The following is a 19,793-nucleotide window of genomic DNA, read 5'->3' on the forward strand; positions in this document are numbered from 1 at the left end:
TTTTCAGCTGGCTTTAGAAAAGGTTTCAGGGGTTCTTGGATGAAAACCCAGTCAGCTTGTGAAGGAGGAAAGTGACCTGGAGAAATATACGCAACTGAAAAAATGGGGGGGAATTTTTTTTTTTCTTTCTTCTAAAAACCCTTCAGTAGTAGAGGCACAATATTGCTTTTTGCAGTTCATTTTGTAATGCTTTAGAATTACTTAAGATCTGAAAGTCCAAAGGGTGGCTAAAGAGAACAATATTTTGTTTATGATGAAAAATACCCTAAAGGCTTCCTGAAAAGTCATGCAGACTTGTGTTCATTGAATATAAAAAGGCAAACATGTGAAGTTCATTTAAGAAAGACTTTTGAAAATAGTATCAATGCTTACCCTCTAATTTCAACAGCTGCTGAAATAGCAAGGTCAACCTGATAGAATGCTACTGGACTCAGATTGTCATACAAGTTGGAACTGCAGAGAAAATAAAAGTTAACTTCCTACATGAAATAAACTAAGTATCAAAAAAACCCCAAAACCAAACCTTAAAGTAATTGTATGTAACATCATAACACAGCTCCCCAGCCACTGTAGGAAAGCACAATTACTAAAAACTAAGGAGAAGGTTCCAGCAAGTTCTCATTGAAATGCCTGACAGTCCCACTTTGAGTGCAGTTTGGAGGTACCTCAAGTAGCAGGTGATAGAGGGGACACAGCTAACGCTGGCTTGTCCCTTAGCTGCCCCATATGAGACGTTTCAAATGCCAGTGCTGTGGGACATCACCTATATAGCTAGCAGAGCCTGAAGTTACACTTGAGGACATCTGTTTTCCTCAGGAGCTTGGCCTCAGAAAGCAGGCAAGTACCTCTTCAAGATAACACCTTGGTAATGCCTGTTCCCTATGGACTGATTACCATGTTCAGTTGCATCACTGTGTTTGCATTCCAAAGTCATGTAGAGGAATTCATTCCATGTAAGGTGTAAAATCTTACAGGAACTTCCTTTCTCTTCCATCAGAAGAGAAGCATGACTTAAGCAATCTCATTGACTGTTTTTTCTCCCAGTGAATGGCAGTTAGTGACTACTGTTGGCCTAAGGAGGACAACAGACACCCCAGAGAACATCACTTTCTGCAGAGAAGAACTGGAGTCACAAGCCACTGGCACAGCTTACTGGCTGATGGAGAAGAGGAACAGACAGCAATGTGAGATCAAAAAGATATTTAATGCTGCCAAGGCCTTTGATCAGAATGGCAAACCACTGCATCATTAAAATAGAATGGCAGGTTTAAACTTATTTAACTCTTGTAGAATTAAAAATGCATATGTGAACAGGAATAATTTATTCACTGCATTTTAAAAAAGATGAAGCCCTTAAATGGAAGGGGGGAAAAAAGGGGTTTGGCCCATCATGTGGAATAAAAAGCAGCTGTATTTGTACTGTCTACTGAGCAACATAAAACTGTGTTGGGTAAAGAGATTCCTATTGATCATATCTCCAAATCTTAAATTCACCTCCAGTAGGTATAAATTCAGATTTAGATAGTTAACAGGAACAGTACTGTTTTGTTCCATTTAATTTTTAGACTCTCTCATGCTGGCTACTTTAAAACACTTCAAATGGTTCACTGCATGTTGCTTCTGCTCAGGGCATCACATGCACTGCTGTTTCTGAAAGACTTACACCTCTCATCCTCAAAATAGGTAAAATTTGAAATTCTGGCTCTACATCAGAAGGAATTCAGAGTTCAAACATCAATTTTAAAACAGGGCCACAAAAACAAAGGCACAGGTCATTCTGTGGTACTATGCAAGTGTCAGGAGACCACAATGGTACAAACATACAACAATACAAAGTACTTCTTGAAACACTTCAAATGCTTTTGCTCCTTGTTACTAGAATTTCACTTGTGCCATGGCCTGTCTGAAAGCTGTAAGCAAAAGAAACTGCATTCAAAGAGAAAACTGTCCTTTCTTACTTTTTTCTCCTATTTTAGAAACAAAATTAATTAAAAAAGATGCATTTATTTTTTTAAGCAATTACAAGGCAAGGACAAGACAATTAGTCCAGAGTGAAACTAACTGCTCAGTTTACAGTCTGTTTACTCCATGTGTTATCCACCAGGTGAGGGAACCTACACACAGATTTCCTTACCTTCGGATCTGCAAGTCAAACTTCACAGAGGTGTCCATCTCAGACTGCTGGTGGACGCTGAAGCGCAGGCCAGCCAATAGCTTTAGAAAAGAAAAAATCAGCATTGTTCAGTGGAAGACAATAAAATACACGATTAAAAGCTTCTTAATACTACTGTACTACAACAAAATTGCTTGAGGCTTGTGGTCATAAGAGAACACACAGAGAATTGCCAGATAAAACTTGTCCAGTTCAAGACTAGAAATGTAGTGTGCCCTCTGTAGATCTCAGCCAATGGATCACTGCCACAAAACAGAAATCTAAGGCTTACAGCACACTTGGCCCTCCTGCTTCAGCCATTTTCACACTGAACTTGATCCTCCCTTTGTGTTGCAAATTGTACTGTATTCTGAAGTACAGGGCATGCTTTAATGATTCTAAATTCAGTTCCTACGGTTTGTTTCTAAGTTAGTGCATGAGAGTTGCCTCAACATCAGTACAGTTCAGCTTCATATACTTTGAAAGACTTTGTAAAAAGTATTTATTCATCTATATGAAACATTTCTTGGAAGGAAAGTACCATCAAAGTGTTTACAATTGTGACTGATTTCACTTCATTTTCTCAGAAAATAAGATTTATTATGTCATATCAGCTTAATATCTGCCAGGTCCCAGTAATAGTTTTTTTTTAAATTCTTCTGATTTCTGCTGCATTTGGTGGAAGTGCAGAGGTCTCAGAAAACTCTCAAACTTCACAAAACTAGGCAGAATAGAGCAGCACTATTAGGTTTCTACAAAGAGAAAGGTGCATTATGATCTAGCTATTTATTATATACCAAAAAATACACATCAGATAAATCTAAAGACAAACTCATGAGGGAGCAGAGTTCATTAAATCCACTGTGTAACTTATCGCTCCTTTTAAATTGCATCGTAAAAATCCTGAATAATCCTTTCAGCCTTTAATTTAGCCAAAAAGTTGAAACCAATTACCACTGATCTAACAAAACATGTGGGCAGCTAAATGTTAACTAGATGTAATCCGAAATTCTTGTGACTCAACATCCTGCCCAAACACTACTGTCATTAAGAAAAATGCCAGGTGTACTCCTGTTTGAGGTACCAGGCACCCGCTGGAGCAAACCTTACCTTAGTTCCTGCTTTCATGGGGTTTCCCAGGTCACAGACTACCGTGCGAGTCTGATTCTCTGTTTTAAATGCACATGACAGTCTTGCTAAAGCCTGCAATACACCAGGAAGAAATATCATTCTATTAAGCAATGTCATTCTCTACATCCAGTCATCTGAACAACAGTCTGCAGAAAAGTTCTAGATGTGCTGTGTTGATTTTAATGTAATTTCTTAGTCCTAATGTAGTCATGAACTAAAATGAAACACAATTTGAGTATGAAAGTCTTCATGGAGAAAATATTTTTGATAAGAGATAGATGCTCTTTCCATGTTTATAAAAAGAGAAGTTCAACACTCCCATAGTGGGTAGCACTGATGATTTTTGTGACCTAAAGCACTTCTCCACTTGATTCTTTAGAACCTATGCGAAGAAACTTTAGCAACTAGGCAAACTCTCCATTGGGAAATAAAGATTAGGAGGCAAAATAACTTGAACACTTACTAGTTCAGACTTTGGGTAAAGCCTCATTACAAAGCTCTAGAGTAGCTGAGGTAAACGGGAGAACCAAAACAAAGACATGGCCCAACATGTATGAAGGATGTGGTATCAAATTTGGAATCCTTTGGTATAGGGGGAAAACACTTTTCCCTTTACATTCTGCAACTTCACAGATACACTTAATGATCATAGATTACACAGAATAAAAACAAGGATGAAGAAAGTCTGGAAGTATATTACTTATATATAGTTATAATGGGCTAAATCAAAATTCTGACTATGCCCAGGCATCTTCAAAGTAACAGAAGTTATACAGAAATTTTATAATGCAAGGGTAAGTCAGGAAATAAATTTTAACATTCTGTGTAGTCAGGGTAACTGACACCTGATACTTTGTACGTGCTTAGGTGGAAGAGAACAGTAACACCCAACATCACATTGTCTCGCAGATGCCCAGCTCTTTACCTAGCACATGACATGCAAGTCTAAATTTAAATAACCTAATAAGGGCACTGTTCAAATCAAGACTTTTAGCAGATAAACTCAGTGTGTCAAGCTCCATCACACAGATGATTCTTTGTTGCTAGCAGTGGGCTCTTAAAACTGCAACTGTCCAGCCAAGGGCTTGAAAGAACCATACCATTTCTTTGGTGCTTTGCTTTAAGACTTAAGCATAAAAAACACCACTGATGGATCCTCTCCCACAGACTTCCACAGCAGCACCTGAGATGTGACTACCCAAAGAATCAAGAGTGTTGGAATTCTACCTCGTTGTTCCGAACGACACCGATGAAATCTGCTTGGGGCGGAACGATGACAAAGAGTTCTGCTTCATAGGCTCCTTCTCCTTGATTCTGAGCACTGACAATTAGTGTCAAGGGATTGTCGTCACCGATATAGATCTGCTTCTGGTCACTGAAAAAAACAGTATAAAAACGAGCTCTGCATTCAGGTTTTAAAGCATATTGAACTGGTTGAACTTACAGAAATGAGACATTCTGAAACTGGAAAAAGACATGAGAGAAGTTTAGAGGCAGTGCCTACGGTTCAGCAATAACAGGAGAGCTCTACACTGTTGAAAACAAAAAGTCTATAATCACAAATATTGAGCGAATATTAGATGCTGTTTTGGAAGAATTTTTTTTTATAAAATTTACCTTACACTATAAAATCACTGACACCTTCTTTTAACAACTAGCAATTAGGAACAGCTAAATCACTGTGTACATTTTTAATGACACACCTACTTAGCAGAGGTACAAGCATACATTTTTAACAAAACTTCATGGAAGGCTCAACTGTAGAATACAGCCAAGACCTTTGTAACACGTTTGTTCCAGATACAAAAAGAATATCTTTCCAAATAGTGTCTTTTCATTTCACCAGTTACAAGAAAAGCTAACTGTACTTGCACTGATCTAAAATGTTTCTGAAGGATTTCCATGAATTAGTATGCTTGGGAACTGTGTGAACGTGTGTATGTGCTAGAGCTCTGCACTAAGGGCATTTAAAAAAAAAAAATTACATTTATGAGTAGAGATAACAGTAAGAATGCCTTTCGGGCATACAGAGCACAAAATCCCAAACTCATGAAGGAATTATGAATTAAATCTTTTTTTTTTTTTCCAGGTTAATAAAAGCTATTATCAACAATTTTTTCATGTGTGACAACAGAGCCTACTTCACAGCTTGCTGGATGAAATCATGCCTGTCCACATCTTCAGGGGTCTGTCTAGTACTAAGTAACAGCACAGTGGTACCACTGCAGCTGAGACTGCTTGGTGCTTGCCATGCACGTCCAGCTTCACAAATACACAGATAAATGCTGTGTACTTAGAGTGGGGGCCAGGGTGGTGGGTGTGTGCTCTCCCCGTATTAAATGCTGAAGACATCAGGTTACAAAACAGAAAATGGGTTTTCCTTAAAACAAATAAGCAAGAGTTTAGATTGTCTACATTGAGGAGTCCCATTTATTTCAATACAACTTTTTAACAAAAGCGTTAGAAAGTCTTGAATTTTAGAATTCAAGTAGGGAAGTTACTTTCCCCTGTAGTATTTTTCTCATTTACCTTTCTACTGAAACCTCCAGCTTTGGTTTGCAGATATTATCATCACCACAGTCCAGCAGAATATGTGCCTATGCAAAAATCAAACACATATAGTTGTAATAATTCCTGCATCTGTTCTAACATACATTTCCAATAATACTGTTGCACCATCAAAAAATGTTTCCTAATTAGCTGGTTATGAGATATCTTCATCTCATCAGTTTAGAAGAGAATGAGTAAGTTTTTATATATGGAGGGCACTATGCCTTATCCTGCCACACTGCAATCCTAGGACTGATGTCTACCAATTTTCATCCTCTTTCCACACTTTTACTAACCTGTGCATCTTGAGTTGCATCTCCACTGTCCTCTTTACAAACAAGTGTAACAATTTGTATCAAGGGCAGAAATAGAAAAACTAACTTAAGAGAACTATAGGGATAAACATGAGCAGCATAGAATGAGCAAGAGATGAAACACTCCAGTCCCTCAAGACTAACACCTTCCACACTATCTCCAGAAAACTGCTAATTAGTATCTGTGAAAAGGAAGTCCAGCACTAAGGAATAAATGTCAAAACAGAGATTTTACATGGAGGAAAGGAAAAAAGATAAGACAAATGTACAATAACCATCAATATTTCCATTATTCAAAGACTACAGCCGAGATGTATATTGTGGCATCTTAATTTGTCAGAAGTCCTAAAGTGAACAAACGTAATGAAAGTCAAAAATATGTTCTGGAACCTCTCATCACAGGCTGTGTGAGGATACCTGTCTGCTCATATTGGCAGGAGTGAACTGGTTGAGGATAGGGTGCAATCCTGTTGCATCTGCAGCTGTTCTGTAATCCAGACGATATTCCATAAAAATAGTAATGGGAGTTAGTTTGTCTCTGAATTCAGATTCATCCTGAGGAAACCAAAGATTCAAATCACAATTAAAACTTGTGAAGAACACAACAAAAAAAATATCCTTCAAAAATATCTGTGGGTGACAGTCATCCCAAGAGCAATACTGAGCAGTATTTTAATTTATTGTTCATGTTGTAGTAGGAATGAGGCAGACAAAACAACATTAAAACTTCTGAACTCTTTTCAAACTACAAAATCTCTCTCTAGAAAAACCTTTCTCTCAGGAAACCTGCAGTGTAAACTTTGAGGATGGACAATTTTAGTAGTAATGTGCCTGTTTTACAAATGGAAAACCGGGCAGAGAAAAGTGCTACGTGATGGAACTGTAATAGCAAGGAGCCTAAAGGGCTACACAATTCCTCTCCTTCCTGATGGAAAAAATTCAGCATGCTTCTAAAATCTACCACAGATACTTGGATTTGGACTTGTGATTTTTTTCCTTCCTAAAACTATTATTTGGTGCTTTGAGTTGCTGACTTTCATATTGTTCATTTCAAATCATTCTGTTTATCAAATGTTGATCCTGCCTTTTAGAGGACTTAAAAAATATGTCACAGATTTTATCAGTGTAAACTCTGCTTTGTTATACTCATCTCTGAGAATCGTGAAAACTGCTGAATCATTGTAAGATTTTACTTCAGAAGTAATCTTCTGTGGGCTGAATCCTATTAAGAACAGTTGTCAACTGGTTCTGCATCCAATTTAAGGTAATTAGATACAGGTCATGTGTCACTACTTTGTGTAGGAGAATGTGTTAAAAGTGTTAAAGCTTTTCTAACACTGAGATGTGGGATGTCTATTTCCATACATATCCCACTCACAATGCCAGCCAAAGAAAGGTATTACCTACTCTCCATGAATCCTTAATGATTATAAGTATTTTTATTGTTTGTTTGTTTGTTTTTTGAAGGGGGGAGTAAGTATTGTGTATGTTTCACTTACAAGTACTCAGAGATAAATCTGAGCTGCATCTAACTTACACAGCTACACTTGCACATGTCTTTCCTTATTTCAGCCAGTGTTTCACCTACTGAGATACACTTTTTTTGTTAGCATCTGTCCACATTTGTGGGGACTAAAACAAAGACTGAGAAAAAGCAAACCTAATATTTTGACCTTTTGTCTCCTGTTATTTGTTGATATTTACTTTTTAGTTGCAGATCTGTATTTTTTCTTTATTACTCCACCTCCAAAGTAGAAGCAGAATTTATGTTTATTCACTTTCATGTTCCTTGGAAATTATAACTAATTCTGTGCCTAGATGTATTGTCCAAGAAGTCCATAACAAAGCTCAGAATTAAATTTCCAATCCATTTAGTGACCAGGACCTTGGTCACAATAATATCCATCCTTCATCCTCTGACAGCAGTGATAACCCAGGACACAAATGGTTTTCATAATTTTAGGTATATCCATCAGGCATGGATGAAGTTTCTCCAGTATTTCTTTTTTTTTCTACTTTTACACAAGAAACTTGTAATAGACAACACACCAAAAATTATTTGCCTAAAACGTAAATGGCTACTTACCCTCAAAAAGGCATCAAGTTCTTCACAATTCATCTTGCCCCCCTTTGTAATAGTCATGTTCTTAGAGTGGCTAGGCTGTTTGCTGTGGAGAAAGAGAGCTCTCCTTATAGCTCCTTTCTGCTTAAGCTTATCCAACAGCAGCTCCACTTGGAAATCTGTCCAATCCAAAGTGTATAGGTTAGGGATGTTTCATGCAATTAAACACAATGCAGATTCCCATCAGAAATGGAACCCAATGCTGATTTCAGCTGCAATGAAAACCTAGTACTTCAAACTTTTGAAGCTTCCAGTTCTTTCTGCATATAACCTGTTAACTGCATTGGTTCTCAAAACAGTAACTAACAAGCCCTGCTGTTTTCCTGAATTGGACTCTGCCTTTTTCTTAAAAACTGGAAACCTGATAAATTTTTAATTTACAATTGCTATAGAACTGGCAGAACAAAAGTTAGAAATTTTTTCCCCAGCAAGGTTCTAAAGGAAGTCTGCTCATAACACTTAGATGAGCAGTGCAGTTAAATAATGATAATTACTTCAAATACTTGATAAAGATAATGAAGTTTAATATACCTAACAGTTATTTATACTTAATCTTCCCAAATTATATCACCTCTTAATATGCCATATAGAAAATAAGCAAAGGCTTTTATAATCAAAAGACAAAACCTGACCTAGCAAGCTGTCTGCCACACTACAAAATCTCTCAGAGACAGCTTAAAAACCCATTTGAAACAATCTTTTCCTGATTCTGATCCAGGGAATCTGATGAAAAAATCAGTGATATCAATCAGAAGGCCCTGTTTTTAACAGAAATGTGAGGTCTCTTGTGGCTTGTCTATGTATTTCAGGACTAACAATGCACATACTTGAATATTCTTGTCTAAAACTCCCCTGAACAAGAGCTGATCTCAATTCTGTAAAATACAAAGGATGTTCCAACACTAGTTCCACCAAGTGGTTAAGCATGTGCTTGAAGTGCCAAGTGTGCTCAAATCCCACCAACTTTAACATAACTTCAGCAAAACACCTGCTGAAGACAGTCATACAGAGGTGTATGGTTACTGAACTGTTAGGATTGTGCTGTAAAGGGTCGTCAATGGTTTCAACAATGAAAAGGAACAATGACCAGTGCTCAAGTCTGCAAACAATATGAAAAGAATTGAAAGTTTTTAAACTAGCAGAACTTACTGAGTGAATTAGGGAGCTTTCCTTTGCCATCCGCTTTTAAGCAGAACTTTACTTTGAAGCTGTTTTGGAGGAAAACAAAATATTAATTTCACACACTTCTTTAATGTTCTTCTCAAATTCTTTACTGTTTTTCACAGTTACAAAGTATTCCTTCTGAGACTCTAGCTCACTCCCAAAACCTTTTTTCTGCTGATGGGAGGGAAACTGTAAGACAGCAATGCAAGCACTGCAAAACCTTTGGGTCTTGATGCATGTAGGAATAGTCACCTGTGGAGTATTTACTGCTGAAATCAAATGTGGCTTCCTTATTTTTAAAGCTAGAAGGAACTGGTATACTGAGTTGAAAAGGAAGTTAGCATTAGAAATAAAAAGTAGACTTGGATAATAGTCCAGAAATAAGAACCAAAACCAGTTTGCAGAGCAGAAAATTTCCCAAGAGTTTTCCAAAAGCCCATCTAAAAAGTAAGTTCATGGGTAGAAACATCACAAAAGCTGTCTGATTCATTACCATCTTGGGAAGATTATACTGTGTTCAACAGAGGCAACTGGCAATCTTTGCAGGTAGGATCTAACTTAGGAGGCAGTCTAGCACCTGTTGAAGACAATGTTGGTCTTCCTACTATTATCAAAGAGTTCTTACTTTGTATCATCTGTTCTTTCATAAAAATCTGTGCTTAATTGCCTTTTTTAATTATCTGACTAGAATTCCTGAAGCCTTTCAAAATTGAAAGCTTATGAAAATAAAACCAAAAAATGTCCCTCCCCTTAAAGGGAAACAAAGATACCCTGCTTACCATGAAACTTTCACATCTGACAGTGAACAGGCTTTGTTTTCTGGGTTTAGAATGGTTGGATTAACTTCCAGGGCAGCATTTACTCTAATAACTGGTCTAGCCCTGCAAAGAAGACATCCTTTTGAACAGTATTCAACACTACCTTAGACAGTACCCTCCCCATTACATTGTGAAATATGCATGTACACATTTAGACTATATTTCATGAAACCAAGAAGAACAAGTAATCACTGAGTAGATTAGGGAAAAGCAGGAAGCTTTTCTGAGCCCTTCCATTACCATCAGGGGCAGAGCATGGACAATTCCTTTAAGAGGAAGTCCTGCCTATTTCTAGCACAGACAAACACAGTATCTTCCCCAAATGAGCAAGTTTGGATGAGAATATTGGGATTGCAGTGCAATAGCTAGCAGCACCTGATGTGTCAGAAGCTAGAAAACTCTCACTCAGCCTTGAGGAGAGATGGTTTATGTTTTCTCCTACAGCAAACAGTAGATTTCCTCAGTGATAACAGCAGTGTAACCTTTTTTTACCTCCATTAGTTTGGAAGGTGGATTGGCAGAATTTCAGACTTCCTGATCCTGCTTGCTTTGGTAACTCAAGAATGCTGCTGAGGTTTCATCCTGCTTGCCCGTATGTGAAAGCACAGAGGGACACTCACCTGTACAGCACAGCTGTGTCAACACCAAAGGCTCCAACGATCAGGTCTAGGAGGAGAGGAGAAACATAACACATTACAGTTTAATTTTTAAAGCATGCTGTTAGTCAGAGGTGGGGCTACTATGAAGTTATTCTAAAGTGACATTGAGAGCAAAGGACCTGGATATCCATTTTTGTCCACATCAGTGGCTCCTTTCAGCGAGTACCCAAAACTGGGTGGCATAGTGCGAGCAGCCCACTGCCCTTCCAGAATCTGAGATGGGACTGAATTCAAACCATTTGCTCTTCCATTGTAGATATAGACAAGTCCTCTCTTATCCTCTCCACCATATGGTGCAGCAACTGCAATGTCTGTAAACCAAAGGAACAACCATCAGCATCTCCAGACATAAACTAGGTGAACGTACCTGTGCTTACATCAATCTGTAGTCTCTGACGTTACAGTTTCAACGTGTTTCAGTAGGGAGGAAATGCAGCTGGCCTTTAAATTGCTCATAAAGTACCTTCCTTTTTTTTCTCCATTGGATGCTCATTTTTCCAGAAAGTATGTTTAACAAGAACTTATATCATTGACTTGTATGGGGTGGAGGGAGAGAAAAAGACTAGTTGTGCAAACACTTTCTCACTTCAGTAACCAACTTACAGCCAAATCATATGGATTTGAGATGCTTTTGGGAGTACTGAACACCCAGAATTAGTCACTGTTGGCATCAGATCACAAAACTAAGTGGGACTATCTGCCCGTTTCATTAACACACTCATTTTCCTCCAAAGGGTGTGACATTTTAATAATTTTGGAAAATTTAAATCAGGCCAAAAGAATAAATATCAAATTCCAGTCTATTCCAATCATGGCCTGGCAATATGTTTTATGGAGAACTTTCAGTTAGTGCAATTATGCTATCTCTTAAAGCTTAATAAGTTTAAAAGTACACATTATCAATGACTAATAAAATCTAATAAACAAAATGATTAGACTATCTGTAAGGGTAGCTTTAGAAGTGTACATATGATCAAAATTCAGCATTTTTGCAGTCAGCTCCATGACCAAATGTGAAACACTATAAACAGTAATTACATTACTCCCTCCTCTTTCCTTAAATTTGAGACAGTTTCATGAAAAGAACAAGGACTCAGAAGTTTACCATTTTCTATTTTTGACTTATCTTTACAAACTCTATGAAAACAGGAGAAATTCCTATCTTGCACCATACTGTGTGGAAAGCATTTTAATTAACACTCCCAAAAAGAAACAGCAGGAAAAAAAAAAAAGAAAACCCTAAATAATGGCAAAGTAATTGAAAAGATGCAGCTTTTGCTATGATTTTTCTCACCTACTGTGTATTTCAGAATGAAATATGATGTAATCAACACTTTTTTGGACAATGTCATCAAGTGAGCAGATTTTTGGCTATCAGCTGTAGCCTTTCTGACATCTTCTGCAAACAGCTGTGTGATATTGCATCTTCACACAAATCCTGTATGCTATTAGCCACTAAAAAGGGTCCCTTCCAACCCAAACTATTCAATCATTTTATAATTTCATTTTTAAAATAAATTAGAGCTACCTGGGAATTTAAAATATTAGACTTTATAATTTCTGATCTTTCAGAAAATACTTAACTTGCACATAAAATAGGAAAAACAAAACTCAGGATTTTTTTCTGGAACTCGGATTAATCCCACTCTTTAGGAAACACTGGAGTATGGCTTACAAAACAAAGTGTGCTCCCTAGGATTCCCGGAGTCTCCATCCCAGAACTATGAGACTCTCCTCTGTTTCATTGCTCTCCATTCCTATGTGAAAGTAACAAGAAGCACTGGCAATGGGTTTGAGAGTCCACAGCTTCAGGTGTATCAGGCTCGGAATTCTCATCCAAATACTTGCTTAAGACACGCAGCTCTTGGTACAGTTGGTTGTAGTTGTTATGGGATGTTTTCACCAGACTTTTCCATTTTGGTAAAAAAAAAACAACAACAAACTAGACTTTTCTCAGGAAAATCTCTTCTATCAGAACATCTTTCATCAGCTTTCTGAAACAAAACCTTCTGTTCATTCATCATTGTGTTTCTGGAGAGGAAAACTGGCTCTAAGCAATGGAAACAGGAAAGTTATATCGAAAATATCCTAACAAGTCACAGTGGAGAGTCAGATACTTTGAAGTTTCAGCTGTACTTGTCACTTAGAAAGTAATATACTGATCAGTGGAACAGCTACAATAATCCATGCTGTAGTTTGAATGGTATAGTCTCTGCTCGATGCATACATGTAACTCCTGTTAGCATTCCTGGGAGTAGCATACAAGCATCGAAAGGAGTCTAGACCTTGGTGTCCAACTTTCAGTCATGGTTAGAGTGCCTAATGTTTGTGTGCACAATCCACATGCCGTGTGCTGTCTAGATTTCATCTACAAATGGAAAGTATTGATCAATAAATGAGATCCTACCATTGAAGCCATCCTGATCTAGATCCCCCAGAGGTGCAATAGAACTGCTGAATCTTGCAAATATCTCAAAACCATTCAGCTTTGTGATCTGAAACCCTCCAGAGGCTCGTTGAAGGCAAATGGAAACCTGGCCAACCTCTTGAAGTTTTCCATCAGAACCTCGATCCATGAAAAGAGGGGCTCCAATAAACAAATCTGTGTAACTGGACCAAAGAAGGATAAGGTTCTTCAGTAACAGTATGAAAACTCATTTTCATTCTCTTAAGCATGCATAGGATTCACTCAGCACTGAAGTCAATATAAATGAAAGTTATCTTTAAATTGCAGTCGAAGGCAAATATTTATCAACAAAGCACAAACGTAGCAGAATTTAATGCATCTAAAGCATGTGAATACCCACATGTGTATTTATGTAAATAAATACAAAAGCAAATCTACAATTGTTGAAAGAAATGTTGAGTGCTACCAAGAAAGTGTGTGGTGCAGATACACGCTAAGTCATAATGAGGACAGAAATCTATATTGGAAAGTCTATTTTAAAAAGCTTCTTTTTGTATTTCCTGAAACAAGTTGGGTGGCAGTGGGGAGAAGAGGGCACTTACTCGTCCCCATTGATATCTGTGGCAGCCACTGAATACCCAAAATAGGCAGCCATCTGGAAAACAAAGTTCAGACCAAACTGATGAGTTGTAGTGACAGACACACAGACAAGCTTATGCAGCACTGTATAGAGAAGATGTTAGCGAGATGATAACATATACCACATTTTTTTCTTTGTCTCCTCTCTCCTGATATCTTTCTTTCCCTTCCTTACTGTTAGGAAGTAAACTGATCAGTTACCTTCCCCACCCCCCATTTCATAATCCTGTCTTCCTTCCCAGTTCTCAAAATAGGCAGCATTTCCTTCATTTAAAATAAGATTTTTTTTCTAAGTAGTACTACAAAACAGGAATTTGCAGAACACATACTTTTAGGATTCCTACATACCTGGTAATCTTTCTTTTGCACATAAGCTACCAACATACAGGATATGTTCTAGTACCTTAAATACTGTCTCAGTATGCCATTTCTATAGGAATAGCCACCTGGTCACCCCCCACACTGAATAAAGCTACATACCTGCTCTCCAGTGAAGTTGTACATGGAAGACATGTTTTTCCCATTGTAAATAGACACCTGCACATGAAGAAATGCACATTACAGCACAGCAACAATATTAATCTGTTTTATTTATTGTAAAATTTAATGTTTCAAATTTCCTACCATGCCCAGAGTTCTTGCTGCTCTTGGGACTCCTGATATAAAGTCTGAAATACAAAGGAAGACACCCACATGACATTCAGGTCCCAAAACATACTGACTTCACTGGAACAGAGCAGCTCGTTACTTTATGCATTTTCATGGACACTGTATCATTTGTTCTATACCATTTCTTTGAAAGACCTCCCAGCCTGTTAATGTATTTTTGTTTTACTGAAGCAAAGGTCTTACCTTCTATGCCATCACCATTGAAGTCTCCAACAGCCACCGAATAACCTGATCAATAGACAATATTAGTAAATCACTTAAAAAAAAATTATCAAACCTTTAATCTCTCTTTACACAGCTCATAGGTCTCTATGCACAGTCCTCTTGTGTCACTGTAAAATTCAGTGGAATTAATATTGCTTCTAAGTAGCTTAGACTATGAACAACTACCTGAGTAGACTGTAATTCATCAGCACCCATGAATCTGAGATCAGTGGTTGAAAATTTTAAAATCATCCTCACAGGAACTGTCTTGGTCTATGCTTGCTGTTTTGTGAACCTGATTAGACACCCATGAAGCTATATGATTATTTCCTACTCCTCCAAGGGACTCTTCCTAAACATGCTTCTCTCACACCTTTATTTTATTTCAATAGATTATTTAAAAACAGCTGCTTTCCCCCCAAAAAACAGGCATATGACTAACTTCTCACATAAAAATCATACCTCGGCCATTCCCATATTTGGCCTGAATCAGAGCACAAGAATTCACGGGAATATTTCCATTTATTTTGTCATCAGGTGCTTTCTAAAGCAAGCCTATGGCAAGATAACTAAGCTTCCATCATAAACAAATTAATGAATTTTGAGATATTTAGCTCTTTAGTTATTTGTCAAATGCTGAATTATTACTAGTGTGATTTAGCTTTAAATACAAAGAGTACAAAGTGAGTTTTTCCAAGTACAGGTAGGTTTTCTTCCTTTTCAAACAACTCACCCAAGTAGCTGTCATCAAAAGCAGCACTGGCAGGTCTGGTTGCTAACTGGTCATCATACTTCGTACTGTAGACTCTGGAGTCATATTTAGCCACAATCTCTGTCACTCGATCAGAAATAAGTTGTCCTAAAGAGAAAAAAAACAGCTTAAAACAGCAAATAAAATGTGTGCAATCATTCAATAAGCAAGAGGACTCATGTACAGAGTGCTTGCTTCTAAAGCAACAACTCTTCCACAATACTGGACAGAAAATAGCCAACAGCAGCAGCCCTAGAAAGGATATAAATGAAAACTTGGATCCTACTTGAAAGATTTATGTACATATTTATTCAAAAGCACACAAAGAGCTCTCACCAAAAAGAGAAGCTGCTCCTGTATGTAAACCAGGACTCAAATGGTACCAGTAAGCATATGCTTATGGTATTGCAGAGCTGAATCATTGCTCCTTGTGTCAAAACCGTAACTTGAGAGCTTAGCATGGCAGCCAAGAAGCTGATAAGATGAGCCCAGTGTATGGCCACATCCTGTCTTCCCTCAGTAGCCACAAGGGAGTGACTTCATCACATTCTTTTCTTTCATTTTAAATTGAATCTTGAATCACTATTTTTTTTTTCAGAAGAGCAATTACTTCACATATAGATTCATATATGTATAGAGCACAGGGAAAACTTCATCTCAGATTGTGCAATAAAAATGTTGGGTGAAAATCTAGTTTTTAAAAGCATACTATTGTCTTTATTCAGAGCTGAGATTTTTTTTGTAGAAGTAGTACGGAGTAAGGTTGTGTCAGCAGATGATGCATCACTTTCACAAAAAAAAACCCCAGTAAAATTAATACACAAACATGATCTATATTATATCATATCTGCACTTCAGCTTCAATCATTCAATTTTGTCCTCAGTTTAAAACACAGAACTGGAAACAAGCCTCCTGTGCTACTGCATCTTCATGTAGGCTGGCATGATGCAGAACATCTTTCATAAACTTCAGTATTTACATTATAAAACCAACCAGCAGAGTCTGGCAGCTATGTCCTGATTGCAGCAGCACCAACTTCTGAACAGAGGGCTATAGCTAAATGCTGAATGAACCTGCAAAGAAATTCTGACCAAAGCCCTCACTAGCAATATAAACATGTAATGTTCTGTGAAAACAGCAGAGGGGTAAAACGTGCACCATGGCACAAACACATACATATAGAGCAAACACAACACATCTTGGTCATCAAAAGAAAATAAGAATAGTTCAGTTTGCAGGGTACATCTCTCATTAAAAATACATGCTTTGTATGTGTGTCAGAAATTACAAAACATGTAGATTTTGAAAAAACAAGCAAAATATCCTAAAGGAAACATCCTGCTGGTGGAAACAAATGCCACATTCCTCTCAAAATGCCTTTAAAAGTATCATAGTTATTTAAAAGACAAAAGACATATCTATACAATTACTTCAATTTTAATCTGTGGTTGCCTAGATTATTCAGGAAATATTTTCAAGGATGAAGAAAAATAATTTCTGTCAGTTTTCTTACTGACAAAGATTTTGACAGTGGTGGGAGGAGTGTGGATACAAATAACTAAGAGGATAAAGACAAGAGTCGAAGAGGTCAGCTTCTCTGTGACCTAAATTGTGTCTCACCTTGCCAGTAAAAACTTCCAGGTCCTCCAAGTAGCACTCTGTCTCCCTTGGAAGGGAAAAGAAAAAACAACTTAAGCACATCTAAAGACAAGAGGACAAGTCCTGTGTTTATGGGAAGTAATCGCATGCATGTTTATCACTGTAGCTTCACTGACCCAAATACCTTTTATTTTTTTGGATGACTAATTAAAAATGCATCTTGTAAAAAGCAACAACAAAAACCAATGTGCTTTTGGTGGATTCCTTTTCTTTTTCACCCCATAAAAAATTCTAGATAGAATTCTGCTTTTATTGTACTCGACACTTCGACCCACATAAATGCAAGACCACAGAAATTATATTAGGAGAAAACTTTAAGACTGCTACAAGGCCATAAGAGGCCAGTACAGAAAACTAGTTTCATCTTCTGCCCCTGCTACTTTCTGCAACTTCCCTTTAGAACAGTTTAATTCAGAAAAGCTATGATGCAATTCCCCACTCCATACTCCTTGGTGCAACTGCAATCCACAAACCATTTTATGAAACTTTAACCACAACAGCTGTCCCAGTGCTGGGAATTTGCTCTGTAAGTACTGGGCCATAGGCTTTGCTGCATAATTAAGCCACTTATTCAGGTTTTAATCTTAAAAATGCCCATATTCAGAATAATGTAGGTCAGAGATTTGGAGATACCTTATACCCAGGCTTGCCCACTCAACCAGGGTTTTGGATTAGAGCCCAGGGTTGGTTTTAACTGGGGCTAGAATCTGCACACTAAGCCTGAGGGGTACAGGCAAAGTAGCTCAAACACAGTCCTATGTTGCACTTTGCACAGTTCCCTCTGAAGGAAAAACAAGGGTGTCCAGGGGCAGAGTGAAGGAATATGACCCAATCATACAAGGTGAAGAACAAAAATAATTGCCACATCACAAACAGGACTTTCATGGTCTTAACCTGTCCAGAATATGCTAAACAATATAAAAAAAAAAAAAAAAGTTCTCAGATTTGTGCAGTTTTATTGTTCTTGGATTTAAAAGGTAATTGTGAATTTTACAAAATTAAAAAAAAAATCAAAGCACTATAAAACGCAAGGAGAATATAAAAATAGGGGAAACCCAAGACAGCAAAAAAGAAAAAGTCTGCTTCTGCTAGCTGGCATGAAAAATAAAACATAATTCACAAGAACATTGTTCACCAGCAAGTTAATTCTTCTAGGTTTAGAACACTGGAGTGGTCTCAAGTTATTCTTGTTTATTTACAAGGATGTGTTTGGTTGTGGTTTTCTCCCCAGGAATGGCAGTTTACATTTACTTTTGCTGTAGCTGTGTTTGTATGTGGTCTGTATCAGGGCTGTCGTTAGCTCACAAATGTCTGCTGACTTGCAGGAACTGAGAAAGAATCACACACCTTTGTAAAGTCAATGCTAAATCCACCTTGACAGAATCCCTGTCCATCTGCATCAATAGTGGCTACAAAAAAGATCAGAAAAGAGACACAAAAATGAATAAATATTATCAGTTCTACATTGGATGATTCTGTGAGTACTTTCTAATGCTTCTTCCTAACAAACCTTGCATTCCAGAACTTGAACCTTGCAATTTTTTTTCTTCTAAAACAATATTTTCCTTTTATTAACAACTCACAACCAAATGCTGTAACAACTTCAGGGCTGGCCTAACATAGATACAATGTTAACGTATGTTCTAGCCTAACCCAGTCTAAGTAAACAGCAGCTCCACATTCCTTTGTATTTAATCTTCAAAAATTTTGGGGAAAACTATTTGCAATTTTTATTCAGGTTATCTGGAAAATAGGGAATAAGGTTTTTCTTTTGGCATGGAATAAAAGTCTGAAAGATATATCACTCTAAGTTGTTTCAAGTACTGGCTTAAAACAAAAGAAAAAAAAAAAATCTCTAAAAAAAGTGAAACCCATCCCAGAAAGAACTGTTATAGCTGAGTTAATCTTACAATTATACACCTCCAGAGTAGAAATGTTGAGAACCCCTTATCTGGAAGTGTGACTAATTAACTGCCATGATTTAGTTTAATATACGGTGACTTAACTTTTTCTGTTGGACCACACTGGATTCATTCCTTCTATCCACCACTGATTTTCAGGAAATTAAAAAAAAAAAAAAAATTCCTAGCTAGAATGCTCAACTTTTAAGACTTTATATTTCAAAAGAGATTATAAGCATCTGAATAATCTACAACTCAACTACACAATATGGATGCAAAGAGTTTGGAAAATAAGACTCAAAATGTTCAACAGTAAATATAATTTAAAAAATTAATCACTATGTATGTATGCATACATGGAAATCAGAACCTACTTGTGCAAAACCTTGTTTTCTAAAATGAGCTCTCTCTTTAAATTACTTGAATAACTTCAGAAACTCTACAGGTGGTCTTTAAAAAAGCACTTGCTATGTAATTTTGCTCTAGTGATTACTACAGAAGTGGTCCTGTCAAAGACTGAAGTCCTCAATGCCAATGATCCAAGATTTTCCTCTGACCTACAGCAGAGGAAGCAAGGTCTGCATTCTGAACATCAACTATCCATGTCTGCATCTACCTTGGATTTTTTTCTAATCCTTATGGGGCTATATAT

General features: G+C 37.3%; 1 protein-coding gene across 1 annotated transcript in view; it reads right to left on the bottom strand.

The window, feature by feature from the left end:
- Positions 1 to 19,793, bottom strand: part of LOC103778532 (integrin alpha-V-like) — a gene marked incomplete at its 5' end in the record, with an annotated part of 37,505 nt that overhangs the window by 4,934 nt on the left and 12,778 nt on the right. The window contains 19 exon segments of the mRNA XM_008946122.1: positions 373 to 453; positions 2,135 to 2,214; positions 3,263 to 3,355; positions 4,511 to 4,658; positions 5,813 to 5,880; positions 6,565 to 6,702; positions 8,234 to 8,388; positions 9,419 to 9,477; positions 10,213 to 10,314; positions 10,872 to 10,917; positions 11,030 to 11,221; positions 13,318 to 13,520; positions 13,920 to 13,972; positions 14,437 to 14,493; positions 14,581 to 14,624; positions 14,809 to 14,853; positions 15,563 to 15,688; positions 17,202 to 17,247; positions 18,588 to 18,649. Coding sequence (XP_008944370.1) covers positions 373 to 453; positions 2,135 to 2,214; positions 3,263 to 3,355; positions 4,511 to 4,658; positions 5,813 to 5,880; positions 6,565 to 6,702; positions 8,234 to 8,388; positions 9,419 to 9,477; positions 10,213 to 10,314; positions 10,872 to 10,917; positions 11,030 to 11,221; positions 13,318 to 13,520; positions 13,920 to 13,972; positions 14,437 to 14,493; positions 14,581 to 14,624; positions 14,809 to 14,853; positions 15,563 to 15,688; positions 17,202 to 17,247; positions 18,588 to 18,649 — 1,798 coding nt within the window.

The sequence above is a fragment of the Merops nubicus genome, unplaced genomic scaffold, assembly GCF_000691845.1.
Source record: "Merops nubicus isolate BGI_N331 unplaced genomic scaffold, ASM69184v1 scaffold25338, whole genome shotgun sequence".
NCBI lineage: Eukaryota > Metazoa > Chordata > Aves > Coraciiformes > Meropidae > Merops > Merops nubicus.